Below are 14,546 nucleotides of genomic sequence, written 5' to 3'. Positions count from 1 at the left end.
AAGTTCATTCAAATAGTTTCTTATCACGTTTCACCTGTACATAGACTCAACTGAAAAATATGGTTGATTGTTATGGCTTTTCAAAGTTCAAGAAACTATCTCATCTCTTGATATCAATTTCATTCAATGAATTTGATCCAATTGCAAAGAATATCAAATTTCCAACAGGTGATGTTCCAACAAAAACAGAAAATCTCCCCTTTTCTAATTTTATCTGAAACTTTTGAATTACTTGATATACTAGAAACTGGACATTTGCATTATAGTTGTCCAAATAATGATGAATCATTGGCTATTGTAAATAATTCCAATGATCTCTGGAAATGCTCATATGTCATTGCTGATAAAAATGTAAAAGAACATAGATCACTCTGTAGAGAGTATCCCTCAGTGATATATGTCCAATTCAAAACTAATGTGTATGTATATATTTGGATATGCTAGTCCATTCTATTTATATATATATATATATATATATATATTAGTTATGATTGAGGAAACATTATAAATATAATGTCTGCTGTCTTTACAACCCACAATTCTAAATGTACTTGGCAGCATTGTCAAGTACATCTAGAATTGAACTGATGGATGGAAAGCAGGCAATTAACAAATAGAGGTTTGGTAAAAATCTGAGAGTTAGAGTTCCACTTAAATCTGTGTCTTAGACGAAGATGTTTCAGTTAAATCTGTCGGTAAGATGAGATTTTCGTTTCACATAAATCTGACAGCTGGACAAAGATGTTTCAGATAGATCTGACAGTACAATGTTCGTTTCACTTAAATCTGGCAGTAGTAGAATCTCTCTCTCTCTCTCTGCTATAAATCATCAAATAGACCGTGAATATCTATAAATGAAATAGAGCATAGCAGAGAGAGAGACAGGGAGAGAAAGAGAGAGAGAGAGAGAGTGAGCGTGTGAGGGGTTCATTTCAAGGGGCGGGGGAGGAATAGAGAGAGGTTCTTCTCCTGTTAATGAGCGTAGGATTGGCGGGGGTGGTGCGGCAGGAGCAGGGGTGGTGGGGGGTACACAGGATGGGTGGGTGGTGAGGGGGAGGGGGGTAAAGTCGTGAAATAACGATGCAAAATCTGCAAATGCATCCTACTGAATGTATTTGAAACAAGAATCTCACTCTCCCAGTATCTCTGAAATTTCATTGCATAGAGAAGCAAATACCTTTAAAGGACTCGGTTTAGTAGTTCTAAAGTTCATCACTTTAGTTTCTGAATGTCACCAAGTGTATTCACCTTCATCACTCTATCCCCCTCAGCTTTTCTAACAAAAAACTTTCCATCCTGGCACCATACAAAAGCATATCCGATCTCCTGACACTTTTTTTTTAGCTTGGAGAGGAATTGTTTGTTTTCCTGTAACAAATGTTTATCCACATAAACTCTACTGGGTGTAAGGTTCTTGTTGATTGTGTTGGCGGTCAGATGGTTTTTCCTCTTACTTCTCTGAACTTTCAAAGAATCACTTCACTGGTATCTCGATTATAGAAGTTGACTATAATCGTTGACCATAATTGACAAAATCCTCATACTCCTTTCATAGGAGGTCAGTGGGATGAAAAATGAAATGAAAAAAAAAACAATGAAATATGCAGTTTCCACCATTCATTTTTTCTTGAAATTATGTATCAAAATCATGTATAGCATGACCACCTTCCTTATTAGAAAAACAAAAATGCATTTAATATGGCGGACCAGATTTTTGAAGTTATAGTGAAGTACTATTCTCAATTTTTGTAGGATCATAGATAACAATAGCATAAGATGTCCCATGATATAGGAATTTTGTCGCAACTTTTACTCTAAACACAAGCCAATTATTGTCGATTACTATCGATAACTGTCAAATATTGTCAATTTTCAATGTTTTGGTGGGGTAAGAGTGTATGAACGGCACAATATGAGATACTACCAGCATCACACAGCTTCATGGGAAAAAAATACGTGGACTATCAGCTTGAGATAACAGTAAAATTTGTGACATAGATGCCCTATACCATGAGATATCTACTTATGCTATTGTTTCTCTGTGGTAGGATCCCCAATCACATCCACTGTCAAATTACACTACACGAAGGTAGTGTATGAGATATGAGCCGTTCTCGGACTTCTCACCCTGAAGCTTAATATAAAATAGGTTGTAATTATTTTATTTCGAATTATAAACTTTAGGAGAAATTAATAATTCATTTTTTTCCAGCAAGTTCTACTGTCCAAACTGGTGAAGAGAAAGCAAGGAATTCAGGGTCCACCGGTTGGACGTACCTGTGTTATATTCATTGATGATCTTCACATGCCAATGAAAGAGGATTTTGGTGCTCAGCCACCAATAGAATTATTGCGACAGTTTTTCGACCATGGATTCTGGTGAGATTCTTCTTAACTAGCTAGTTCAATCTCCATCAAAACATATTCACCAATAACATTAACTATGTGTGTATCAGATTTGAAATTAATTTTGAAAATGTCTTCTATTTTCATTCTTGTCACAAGATGGAGAATAGATCAATATTGCCTGTGAAATTATTGGTATATTTTCTCTTGAATCCTTTTTCAAGTCTATTGTTACTTGTTTTCCATACTTGGAATTTATTAGGCATGAATGAGCCATTGTAATATGGACATCCATTTTCCATTATTGGAAAGTTTCTTGTGATTATTCATTTTGTACATTTGAGTATTCATTTTTGTATATTTGCTCTCTCATAAAAAGGTACGATTTGGAAGACTTGAGTGAGATACAGTTGGAAGACATCCTACTTTTAGCTGCTGTAGGGACAGCATCTAAACCGGTGTCGCCACGATTTCTCAGACATTTTCATTTGTTCTCAGTAAATATGTTATCAGATGAAAGCATTATTAGAATATTCACATCGTTTCTCAACATAGGATACAGGGTGAGTTATCAAAACATTCCAAACCTATGATTTGACATATGAGTGATTGAAATTGGAATATTTTTCATTTTGAAATTGGTAAAATTTTCTGGGATATTGTAAAGTATTTGTTGATGAACCCTTCTTTCATTTGATGTGTATAAATTGTATGAATGAATGATGAATGAATTCAATTAAAATCAAATCAATTTATTCTCACAATTTGAAAATAATACAGCACAGTTACAGTACATTTATATATAGCCCTACGTTGTGAGAGACTCACATATGGGCTTAAGCCTGTGTTTGTGAGGGCCACTGAATTTAAAATCGATGAACTTAATCCAAGAGGACCAATATTCTACTAAACTAAATTTGATTAAAAATATGATATAAAAAAATGTTCATATTATAGAGAACAAGACAAATAATTGGCTGCAGAAACAGCCAGTTATAATTAATGACTAAAAAAATTGTAAAACTAAAAAGATAGATACACTATAGCAATGCAACTAAATACTAAATTATGAAGAATTTTTTCAATACCTATAATGAGTAATGGTGATGACGATGGACGATCTAATCAAACACATTCAATATCATAACAGTAAACTACACTGGCTACAGAAAATAAGCACTATGGGACTTGGAATCTGAAGGACCACAGACAAGATTACCAAGTTTTACATTCCCTACTTATATACAGAGAGAAGCACGCATTCAGACTCCTCTTGGTCACTTATAATCAACCACTTTTCAACAAGTTGCTTATATTGGCGTAATATGTAATTTTGAAATGTTTTGAGATAGTCAGGTATGTTTCTAAGTATCGGGTAGTGAATATTAGTTGTTGAATATGTTTTATTAGATGTTGAAGTCTGTATAAGGTTTATGTGTGATGTTCTTGTGGTATATCTATGATCTATTGTATTGATAAAAATTTGGTTATGGTGGGAGTGCATGTGAATTGAGGCTGATCTCACAAATAACTGCCTAACAAGTCCTGATATAATTCTCTAGTGTGACATCTGGAACCTCTCTGCAATGCGACCCTAAAATATAGAATTTCGAGAAACTTTTAAAGGCTAAGGAACAGTTTTATAGCATCCCACCATGCAATATATTCCTCACTGCAACATCGACTGTACATATGCAAGATTATAGGAATTACATTCCTGAGCTTCTGTAGATAAGTATATTATTAAGCCCATGGAACAGAAATATTGCTTTATGAATTTTGCTTTTAATGTATGACATGTGAGAGGACCAATTCATTCTGTCATCAAATATTACTCCAAGATATTTATATGTGCAAACCTTTTCAATAAATGGACAGTTGCAGAAACCCCCCCTGTTGAATATTGCAACAATCTAATTCACTACCATTTAAGCCATTATCTGTCCTATTCCTTAATTTTGAGTCCATAAATTTTGTTTCAGCAATATTGAGGGTCAATATATTTTTAGCAAACCAATCCTTTAATCTCTCAAGGTCACTACGAGCCTTATTGTAGACCTCTTCAACATCATTTCTACCTGACAGCAACAATGCAGTGTCATCAGCAAACATATACAGGCTAACTTGTAATCATACTCTCGACAGATCATTCATGTACAACAAAAAAAGGAAAGGCCTCCATACCTGATTGTTTCTAGGCTACTATGCACATCATCGACTTGAATAAACTGTTGCCTATTGCTGAGGTATGACTTGAACCATTCATGTGACTCATAGCAAATTCCATATGAATACAATTGATTTCCTGAGCAACATTGTCCTATCAACCGTGTCAAATGCCTTAGCAAGGTCCATGAAAATTAGTAAGCTTCGCTGGTTACATTCAAAGCTCATATTGATCTCCTCATTCAACCTAAAAAATCTGATATGGTACACTCACACAACCTTCCTTGCTCATTGAACTGTAAGCCTCATTCTTAGACGAGAATAATTTAGGGGAATAACATGATGACAATTGGTGGTAAAATATTTGCAACTACGATCAGACTACTTTATATGTGTATATATAATTGTTTTCAGAGTACTTTTTCCTTTGTGTGAATTGTGAAATTTGATGATTTTTTCAAAAGTCGTCAAAACAGCTGTTCTACAGATGAAATATCTAGACTATGACTGTGTTCTTCTTATAAACTGCTTTACCTACCTACCTCATGCACTAGAAGGAGGTTACAGAGTTCATTTCTCAAGGATGGGGTGGACCCCCCATTAGTTTCCCAGGAAAAAGACTCATGCAAGTTGATAGAGCTGATAAATAACTATACAGGGTATGAATTTGAAAAAAACGGTCAAGTAACTTTTGAGAAAATTATGAAAAACATGGTTTTTTAGTAATTATTTGCCATTTTTCTCAAGAATATTACGGAGCTCTTGCAATTTTCCCAAAAATGAGACTCATGTCAGTTGATAGGGCTTGAAAATAGCTATCCATGATATAAATTTGAAGAAAATCGTTAGAGCCATTTTTGAGAAAAACATGGTTTTTTAGTAATTATCCACCATTTATTCCGCCATCTTGAATTGAATTTTATTGAATTTCTTATTGTCGGATCCTCATGGTATAAGGACCTTAAGTTTGAAATTTCAAGTCGATCGGTTAATTAGGAATGGAGTTATCATGTTCACAGAAATACACACACACACATACACACACACACACACACACACACACACACACACACACACACACACACACACACACACACACACACACACACACACTCACACACACATACACACACACAGACCAACACCCAAAAATCATGTTTTTGGACTCAGGGGACCTTGAAACGTATAGAAAACTTGAAATTAGGGTACCTTAATTTTTTTTGGAAAGCAATACTTTCCTTACCTATGGTAATAGGGCAAGGAAAGTAAAAAGGCATCTGACACATTCCTATCCATTCTAAATCCAAACTGTCTATCTGACAAAATTTCCTTCTCTGTTAGGAATTTGGTAAGCTGGTTTTTGACTACTTTTCAACACTTTTGAGAATACACTGAGCAAAGAGATTGGTCTGAAGTTGCACAATTCAGATTTATTACCTCCCTTGTATAGTCAGAAAACCTTTGCTACTTTGAAAACATGAGGAAAAACACCAGTCTTGAGACTCAAATTGAAAATGTGTCTCAAGGGAACAATGAATAGACTTATATTATCCTTCAGAAAATCAGCAGATATATTATCATGTCCTGGAGCTGAGCCACCCCTTAATTCATTTGCAATCTGTGCTACATTGTGATCGGTTACAGGATGCAGGATGAATTGAGAATTACATACATAGCTCTGAATACTTTCTGAATTCACTCTGAATTCACTTTTGGATCGCATATTCTTTCTCTGATTGTATTTGCCAGAACATCTCTAATTGAAGAAAAATATTTATTAAATTCATCAGCAACTGCTACTCTTATGTCTGTTGTTCCACTAATATCTGGATCATTTGAGAACCCTTCAAAACAAAACTAATCTTTTGTATCTCTCCTGTCTGCTATGCAGACAACTAGAAATGCGAAAGCTACATTCTATTGTAACTTGATCTCCCCAAAGCGATCATCAACTTCATCTCTTTGGCATGCTCTGAGGGAGATTGGGGCTGGCAAGGAGAGGCAGGTACCGACTGTTGCTCACTCACTGGATGATCTCAATGACTTATTCACTGACATCCCTGTAAGTTTGGACCAAGCTCATGCTCACTTTGACTCTTTGCCTGATTTTCATCCCAATGAGGACTTCTACTTCTTCAATGTCACGGAGCAAGAGGTCTTCTTGGCTCTAAAAATACCAATTTCTCAAAATTCTGTCGAGTTGCTGCTGCTGCTCCCTTCTTCATCAATCTTCTGTTGCCCATCGTCGGCGCTTCCTTTTCAGATGAACCAGTATTTGGATTTTTGAAAACAGCCCATGCAGTGTCAACCAAGTAGCGATCGGCCTCCGCTCGTGACTTGTTATCACTATGCTGTTCTTGTTATATTGTGCACTCTACATGCTTTACATTCCTTTATCATCCCTCTTCAATTTTTTATCTAACTTCATGCCCAGCACACAATAGCGATAGTTGGGGGGGTTATGCAATTCAATTGGTAGGGCATGCACTATTTATTGAGGGTGGTTTAGGCGATTCTGCTGAGTTCTGATAAAATACCAGTGCCACATCATCAATGACGATGCATTGATTTTTTGGCTACCATCCTTTCAATAGCAATGTTGAATCAATCCTGAATAGAAAATTTAGTTAACCACCACCACCACCCTCATCAAATATATAACAAAGTTGTAATGTTGTTATTAGTAGAAAATTTTATATACTATCACCTGATGATGGGTTTGTGTTTATACAACTGTTCAATACTGTATAATTGTTGAAAAAATTAGGTATTATCTTAAGCATACCACCTGTCTAGTCCATCATCAAAAAATGTTGTTGTTTTTTAATTCATATTTGATTGAACACATAGTTTTATATAAGATAATATATGTGCTCTATTATTATTATTATAAGCTTTTATGCTTAAATTGCCAGTGCTGCTGCTACTGACATCGTCTGTTCGGTTCAATGGAGGAATATTTTATTAATATAGTTATAAATATTGACACATTTTCAACTCTAATATTGTGTAATGTATAAGTACTCAGTGTATAGTATAAAAGTAATATCAAAGTAATTGTGTGTATTATGAATGTAACAAATATAATAATCAGTTTCATTTCTCGACCTGCTGCTGCTGCCATTGCTGCTGAACTAAGTTTGCGTGCATCCATGTATGACTCAACTGCTGCGCGCGCATCCTTGCATGACTCAAACATGTTCAAACATGTCTGCTGTAAGGTCATTAACCTTTGTCTATAAATAGTCAAGTAGAACAATGATTATACATCAGTTGTGTACAATTGGAAACGCATGCATAGGAAAGTTATCAGAATAATTCAATGTAAGATATATTTATATATATATATATATATATATATATATATATATATATATTATATATATATATATATTATATATATATATATATATATTTATTCACAGATAAAAAAACTACAAAAATTTACAAATGCCACTCTGGAGTTAAATTGTTACAGCTGACACTGTAACAATTCAACTAGAGAGTGACAACCTGGAAAGTGTTTCACATGCATAATAAGGTTGTAGCAAGTATTATTGAAGAAGACAATATTTGCACACGTGATTACTGCTGAAAATTTCTGTGGCAGGGAGGTTTCAATTTCGTCGTCCTCATTTCCCGGTTGTCCTTCATTCACAACTCTTATAATCACACAATCCTGATTATAGGAGCTCACAATTTGCACACCTATAACAGGATATTGCAATATTCCTGAAAAATCTTCAAGTGGGATTGTACAATGACGGGGTTGGTTGCACAACCTGTCTAAAGTTGCAAAATTTAATTCTTCCTGTTGTGAAAATGCTGCAACAACACGTGCATCAATTGCCTTGACAGGAGGTAATCAGTTGAATTGATGATAGCCTGGTGTTCTGGCGGATGTGTTGGCGGTTGCAGGAAGGCATGTGAATGGTGCGAGCTGTGGTGATCCAATGGCGGGGGGAAAGCGGATGAGTATTGATGGACTGGGCAATGATAACAGTTGAGCGGTGGGGGGAGAGCAGTTGAGCTTGCAGGGTGTGGTGGAACAGCTCGCCACTGCCAAGGGCGAGATGTCAATGGAAGAGATGCTGATGGACGAGGTAATGGCTGGGGGGAACACTGACGGACGAGGTGGGGCTGGGGGGAATGCTGTTGGATGAGGTGTGGCTGGGGGAAGCGTTGTGGTTGTTGGAGGAAATGGTGTCACTGGGCTTGATGTGGAAGGGAGCAGTTGGCCTGGCTGGAATGCAGTCTCATCCTTGCTGATATAGAGGATAATTGATCCATCCTACTCGAATAGTGACACAGGTGAAGCTGCAGCAGACTGCAACTCACTTTCCAACATTGCCATCACCCCATCCTCAGTCTATAGTTCTTGAGTGTTTACAGCCTCCATACAGTCTGAAAAACAGAGAAAACTGTTATCCATACCAATCACAATGTAGACTGTTGTAGCAGCAGCAGCATAATATTTTTCTTTTTTCAATTGCTGACTAAAATGTTAACATGAGCAAGAAAGCGATTGTTCATACAATGATGATGATGATGATGAAACAGTGGAGAAAAAACCGGTAAACTACTTTAAAGAAATAGATAGGCTTCACTCATTGTTTAATGATAATATAAACATTTGGCCGCAACAGTATCCAAAACCAAATCATCTGGCTGAAGCAGGTTTCTTTTTTTTAAAGTGTACGATAGAACAAAATGCGTTTCTTGCCAAGTAGTTTTGGAGAATTTGGAAGACAATGATTATGCTATTTTTGAGCATAAAAAATGGTCACTGAGATGTGGCTTCATAAAACATTTTCTTGTTGGGAATATTAGAACAACATCAACTTATCAAAAAACCCAGATTATGAATTGCAATACAAATGTGAAAATTTATTTATGAAAATGGATTGTTTGCCAAAAAATTTCAAACAGTCAGCTACTGACGGTTTTTATTATGGAATTGATTTTTCAAATTTGAGTGGATTTGGTCTTATTTGCAGTGGATGTCATATATATGTGGGCAGAAATATCGATCAATCAATACCAATTGTTTACATATTCAAACATTGGCAAATTGTGAATTTGTAAAAACAAGAGCAATGAGTAGAGAAGAAAGAGAAGAAGAAAAGTAATCTAGGAGAAAGTAATTTATATTCAGTAGTAGCAAGATTTGTATAAGTGAGTGTGTGAATGGAAAACTTACATTGTTTTCGGAGATTGGAGCAGGGCTGTTGCTTGAAGATGTATGATCCATGCTTGTAGCAGTGACAATCCAGCGACGGTTGTGCAAAAACTGATACTGACAGAAGAGCAGATTTTTGTAATTATATATTATCCACTGGATGCATATAGAAGGCAAGAGTTACAAGAAAGTATATCTGTTTTGATGCATATGTTGTATGTAAAATTTAGTACAGCTGTTTGATCCGTTTTAACAGGTCCACCATTGAGGAAAAATAACAGCTAAGATGTTTGAACCTTGCAAATTTCCACAGCAAGAATCAACAGCTGAAACGAAATCAACATCTGCCAAAGTAACAGCTGAGAGAGAGAGAGAGTGTCATTAATTTTGCACTGCATATGCATATAATAATTGCGATAGCTATCACTATGTGAGAAAACAAACTGCCAGACAACAGGCGGCTATATAAAAGCTATGGGAAAGATTGAATTGACACTTGACAAATTTATAGGATATGGTGGTGGATGGAAAGTTGTTACAACTATTTCCCTTGATTTGGATATTATTCCTTATGATCCTTTAACTGGCAGTAATAGCACATATATTGAAACACCTTCTTTTATAAAAGCAGAGAAAGCAATTATAAATGTACAAAACAAAAATGATAGCAAATGTTTTCTATGTAGTGTACTTAGTTATTTTAATTTTAGACATAGTAGTATGACTTTTGATTATCTTGAAGAATTTGATAATACACCAAATTTGACCAGTATAAAGTTCCCTATCACAGTGCATGACATTACAAATTTGAATTACAAAATATGAACATATCCAACACAGTGATTACTTATGATTATAGTAAGAGAAAGTTTATCCTGTACTGTTGTTCAATTTAAAAGCAACATGAACTGAAAATAAATCTTTTACTTTTGTCAAATGATACAACACCGAAAAAATGGCACTATGTTCTGATAAACACACGTCAAGGGTATAATGGTTTGTCACGACTACTGAGCCACCACTTGTCATCACATAATGGACAAGTGTTTATTTGTCCATTTTGTTTCAAAGTTTTATTGTACCAACAAATGATGATGATGATGATGATGATGTGGATGGTGATATAAGAAATAGTTTTACAAGGAAAATACACAAACATGTTGCTTGTGGTTACTCATTTATTATTTTAGATGGATTAGGTGAAATATTTTATGGTCCACGCCTCTATAGAGCTACAAGTGTTGGCGATAAAATTATTGAAAAATTTCTAGATAAAATCATAGCTATAGGTCAAAACTGTTCTTTTGATATGCAACGTGAAGTGCTGATGATTGAACTAAATGAGCAACAATTATTGGATTTTAACAATAGTAAAAACTGTTTTTTGTGCAACAATGAATTCAAAGTCAACAATATTCGATGCAGACATCATTTGCATATGACTGGGATGTATCTCAGTGCAACGCATAAGTCTTGTAATTAAAATGCAAAAGCGCCAAAGTTCTTAAACTGTATTTTTCACAATTTTCGTGGATATGACAGTCATTTCATTGTAAAGGAGTTAGCAGGATGACAGGAGAAAATTCACTGTTTTGCAAACTCATCAGGAAAAATCCTCACAATTACAGTAGATCAGGTAAGATTTCATGATAGCTATCAATTTTTGGGCCCAAGTCTACAGTCTCTTGTCGCCAATCTTGCAAGTGATAGAAAAAACATTCAAACAAATTTCGAAGTAATGTGTAGCATATTCAACAAAAAACACCAACAACACCTTTTATTATGCAAGGGTGTCTACCCCTATGAATATATAACAGATGCAGACAAATTCGAAGAACAACAACTGCCACCGATTGAGGCATTCTTCAGTAGACTTAATAACACAGCATTACAAGTAAGCGATTACAAGCATGCACTAAAAGTATGGCAGGACTTTATTGAAATGTTAGGCGACTATCATGATCTCTACCTTCTCACCGACTGTTTATTGCTGGCAGATATTTTTCAAAATTTTAGGAATGTATTTTTCTTGATTTACAAGCTTGACAAATCTCACTTTGTTTAGTTACCACATTTTTTGTTCAATGCAATGTTATTTTTGACAAAAGTATGCTTGGAATTAATCAGCAATGCTGATATGAACCTGCTTATAGAAACTGGTTTATGCGGCAGCATGTCAGTCATTCCCCTCTGTTGCACAGTAAAGCTAACAATCAATTCATGGGCCGTAGTTATAGCCCAGCTATTGAAACTAGTTTTTTGTTGTATCTTGATTGTACAAGCTTATACTCACATTCAATGATTGCATACAAACTCCTGCAATAGAATTTTAGAACTTTATCACAAGATGGAATTACAGCTTGAGGTGATTTCACAAGTATTGATGATAAAGCAGAAACTGGCTATATAATCGAAGCAGATCTGTCATATCCTGTTAATTTACATGTTTTACATAATGACTTTCCACTTGCACCATTGAAAGATCAACTGCCGGTCAGTCTTCTCTTGGCATATCAAGCAGAAAATGATGTTTGGCACAAGTGTCGGATGCTCACACTAGCGCGATGATGAGATTGTTATCAACACTTCATAATTGTGATCATTATGTTCTCCACTATAGAAAATTGAAACTTTATTCAAGCTTGAACATGAGATTGACTGCTGTACATAGAGTAATTGCTTTTCAATAGTAATACTGGCTTAAACCATTTATTGATTTGAATGCACAACTTAGGAAAGAGGCTAAAAATACATTTGAATGTCAACTATTAAAATTTTTAATTAATTCACTGTACGGTAAGCTTCTAGAAGCTTGTAGGAAGCGAATAGATTTTAAACTAATTACTTGTCAGAAAAAATTGGAACAATTGATCCCAAAACCAAGTTGTAAATGATGGATTGTGTTTGACAATGAAATTTTTGGTGTACAAATGTGTAAAACAGAAATAAAATTAGATTGTCCAATCTATGCTGGTTTTCCTATTCTTGATTTGATTGGATTTACAATGTTCAATTTCCACTACAACATTTTCTTGAAAATGTTTGATCCAAACTGTGTTAAATCATGCATGAGCAATACAGACCCGCTGCTATATCATATCAAATCAGACGATAACTATGCAGTTATCAAACAAAATCTCCAACATTTTGATACAAGTGCTTACTCCACCACGCATTGTTGTTATAGTCAATTGAATCGTGGTGTACCAGGTACATTTAAAGATCTGGAAATTATCTGGATTCATAATTACCGCTTTTATTGGATTATGGGTGGAGCTTCACTCTTTTCAATATGTTCTAGCAGTAGTAGTAGTAGTAGTAGTAGTGGTGGTAGTAAGGATTTAGCAAGTAGTTCTACTGAAATAATAAGTTTCAGTGAACATACTGCTAAGGGTGTACCAAGAATGGTTATTGATAATAAACTGAGGTATGATTTGTATATGAAATGTCTAACAGATAGATTAATATAACATGAATACTCTTCACAATTACATAGTTATTCCCATGATATTCATCAGATAGGATGTGCAAGAATTGCATTATCACCCTTCGACACAAAGAGATATATTGAATCAAATGAGATAGAAGGAAAGCATGGGGACATTATTCAATAGAAAAGAGAAGAAGAAAAGAAGAGAAGAAGAAGAACATGATGGAGGCGGTGGTGGGGGCAGCACCGAGAGTAGAGTTGAGCCAGTAGAAGAGATAGTACCCTGAAGGAGCCGCAGCAGCGAGAGAGTATAGAATCATGGGAGAAGATAGGGTTATCACAACCAGTTGCTGAGTAGAGAAACCGGTCAGTGTCTTATCACGAGCAGCAGCTGCCCAGTGTTGGTAGTGTGTGATGAAGAAGAAGAAGAAGAAGAAGAAGGAGGAAGATTGGTGTTGCCAGGTGTTGAGCCTACTGAACTGTAGCAAGAATGTAAACAACATTCACATGCGCCCATACACACCGCCCATACACACGCACACACAGTCACACTGTGAGCAGTGGGCTAGTAGAACAAATGAAGCCAGTTTATGATGATGAATTTGCAACAGAAAATTGCACAGGAATTACATCATCCAGCACTAAGGAAATTTAACAGATATAATTATATAATAAAAGGAATAAATGGACTCATTCAAATTGATCTAATAGAGATGCCAGAATTTGCTGAAGCAAACAATGTTTATCATTATTTGTTGATTGCTATTAATTTCTTTTCATGTTATGCTTTGGCTGAATCATTAAAAACTAAAACAGGAAAAGAAGTTGTACAAAAATTATCACAAATATTGCACCTGAATAAAGGTATAAAAAATAAACAAAGTGATTTAGGTCTTGAATTTCATAATAAAGATGTTGAACAACTATTCAATAGATAACAAATTAATAATTTAATGATTAATTTTCTGAAATAAAGGCAGCTTTTGTAGAAAGATTAAATGGAACATTGAAAAAAAATTTGTATGAATGACTAACTGCTAGTGGCACACAAAAATGGATAAATATATTGCCAAACATTGTAGATCAATATAATAATACTATTCATTCTTCAATTTGCATGACACCAACCAGTGTTTCACGTCATCATGAAAAACAGTTGATCATGTTACAATTGGAGAAGAAGAATACAGAGCATTCACGTACAGTTTATTGTCCAAAGTTTGCATTGGGTGATGTTGTGTGAATAAGTAAGTTTTGTCAGGTTTTTGGTAAAAGTTCCAGAATAAATTGGTTACCAGAACTGTTTATAATACATGCCATTTATCCTACACAACCGCCAACCTTTGTATTACACAATCTCAATAATGAAATCATACAGGGATGATTCCATAGGGAACAATTGATGAGAATGAAATTATCGCCGTC

The 14,546-nt window shown here is 35.1% G+C and overlaps 1 protein-coding gene across 1 annotated transcript in view; it reads left to right on the top strand.

Annotated features, from left to right (window-relative positions):
- LOC120354999 (dynein heavy chain 7, axonemal-like) overlaps positions 1-14,546 on the top strand; it is a 714,404-nt gene that overhangs the window by 206,997 nt on the left and 492,861 nt on the right. The window contains exons 12-13 of the mRNA XM_039443223.1: positions 2,213-2,379; positions 2,726-2,909. Coding sequence (XP_039299157.1) covers positions 2,213-2,379; positions 2,726-2,909 — 351 coding nt within the window. The remainder of the gene's footprint in view (positions 1-2,212; positions 2,380-2,725; positions 2,910-14,546) is intronic.

Source organism: Nilaparvata lugens, chromosome X, assembly GCF_014356525.2.
Source record: "Nilaparvata lugens isolate BPH chromosome X, ASM1435652v1, whole genome shotgun sequence".
NCBI classification, from domain to species: Eukaryota; Metazoa; Arthropoda; class Insecta; order Hemiptera; family Delphacidae; genus Nilaparvata; species Nilaparvata lugens.
The sequence above is the reverse complement of the archived record's forward strand: the minus strand, read 5'-3'. Positions and strand labels throughout refer to the sequence as shown.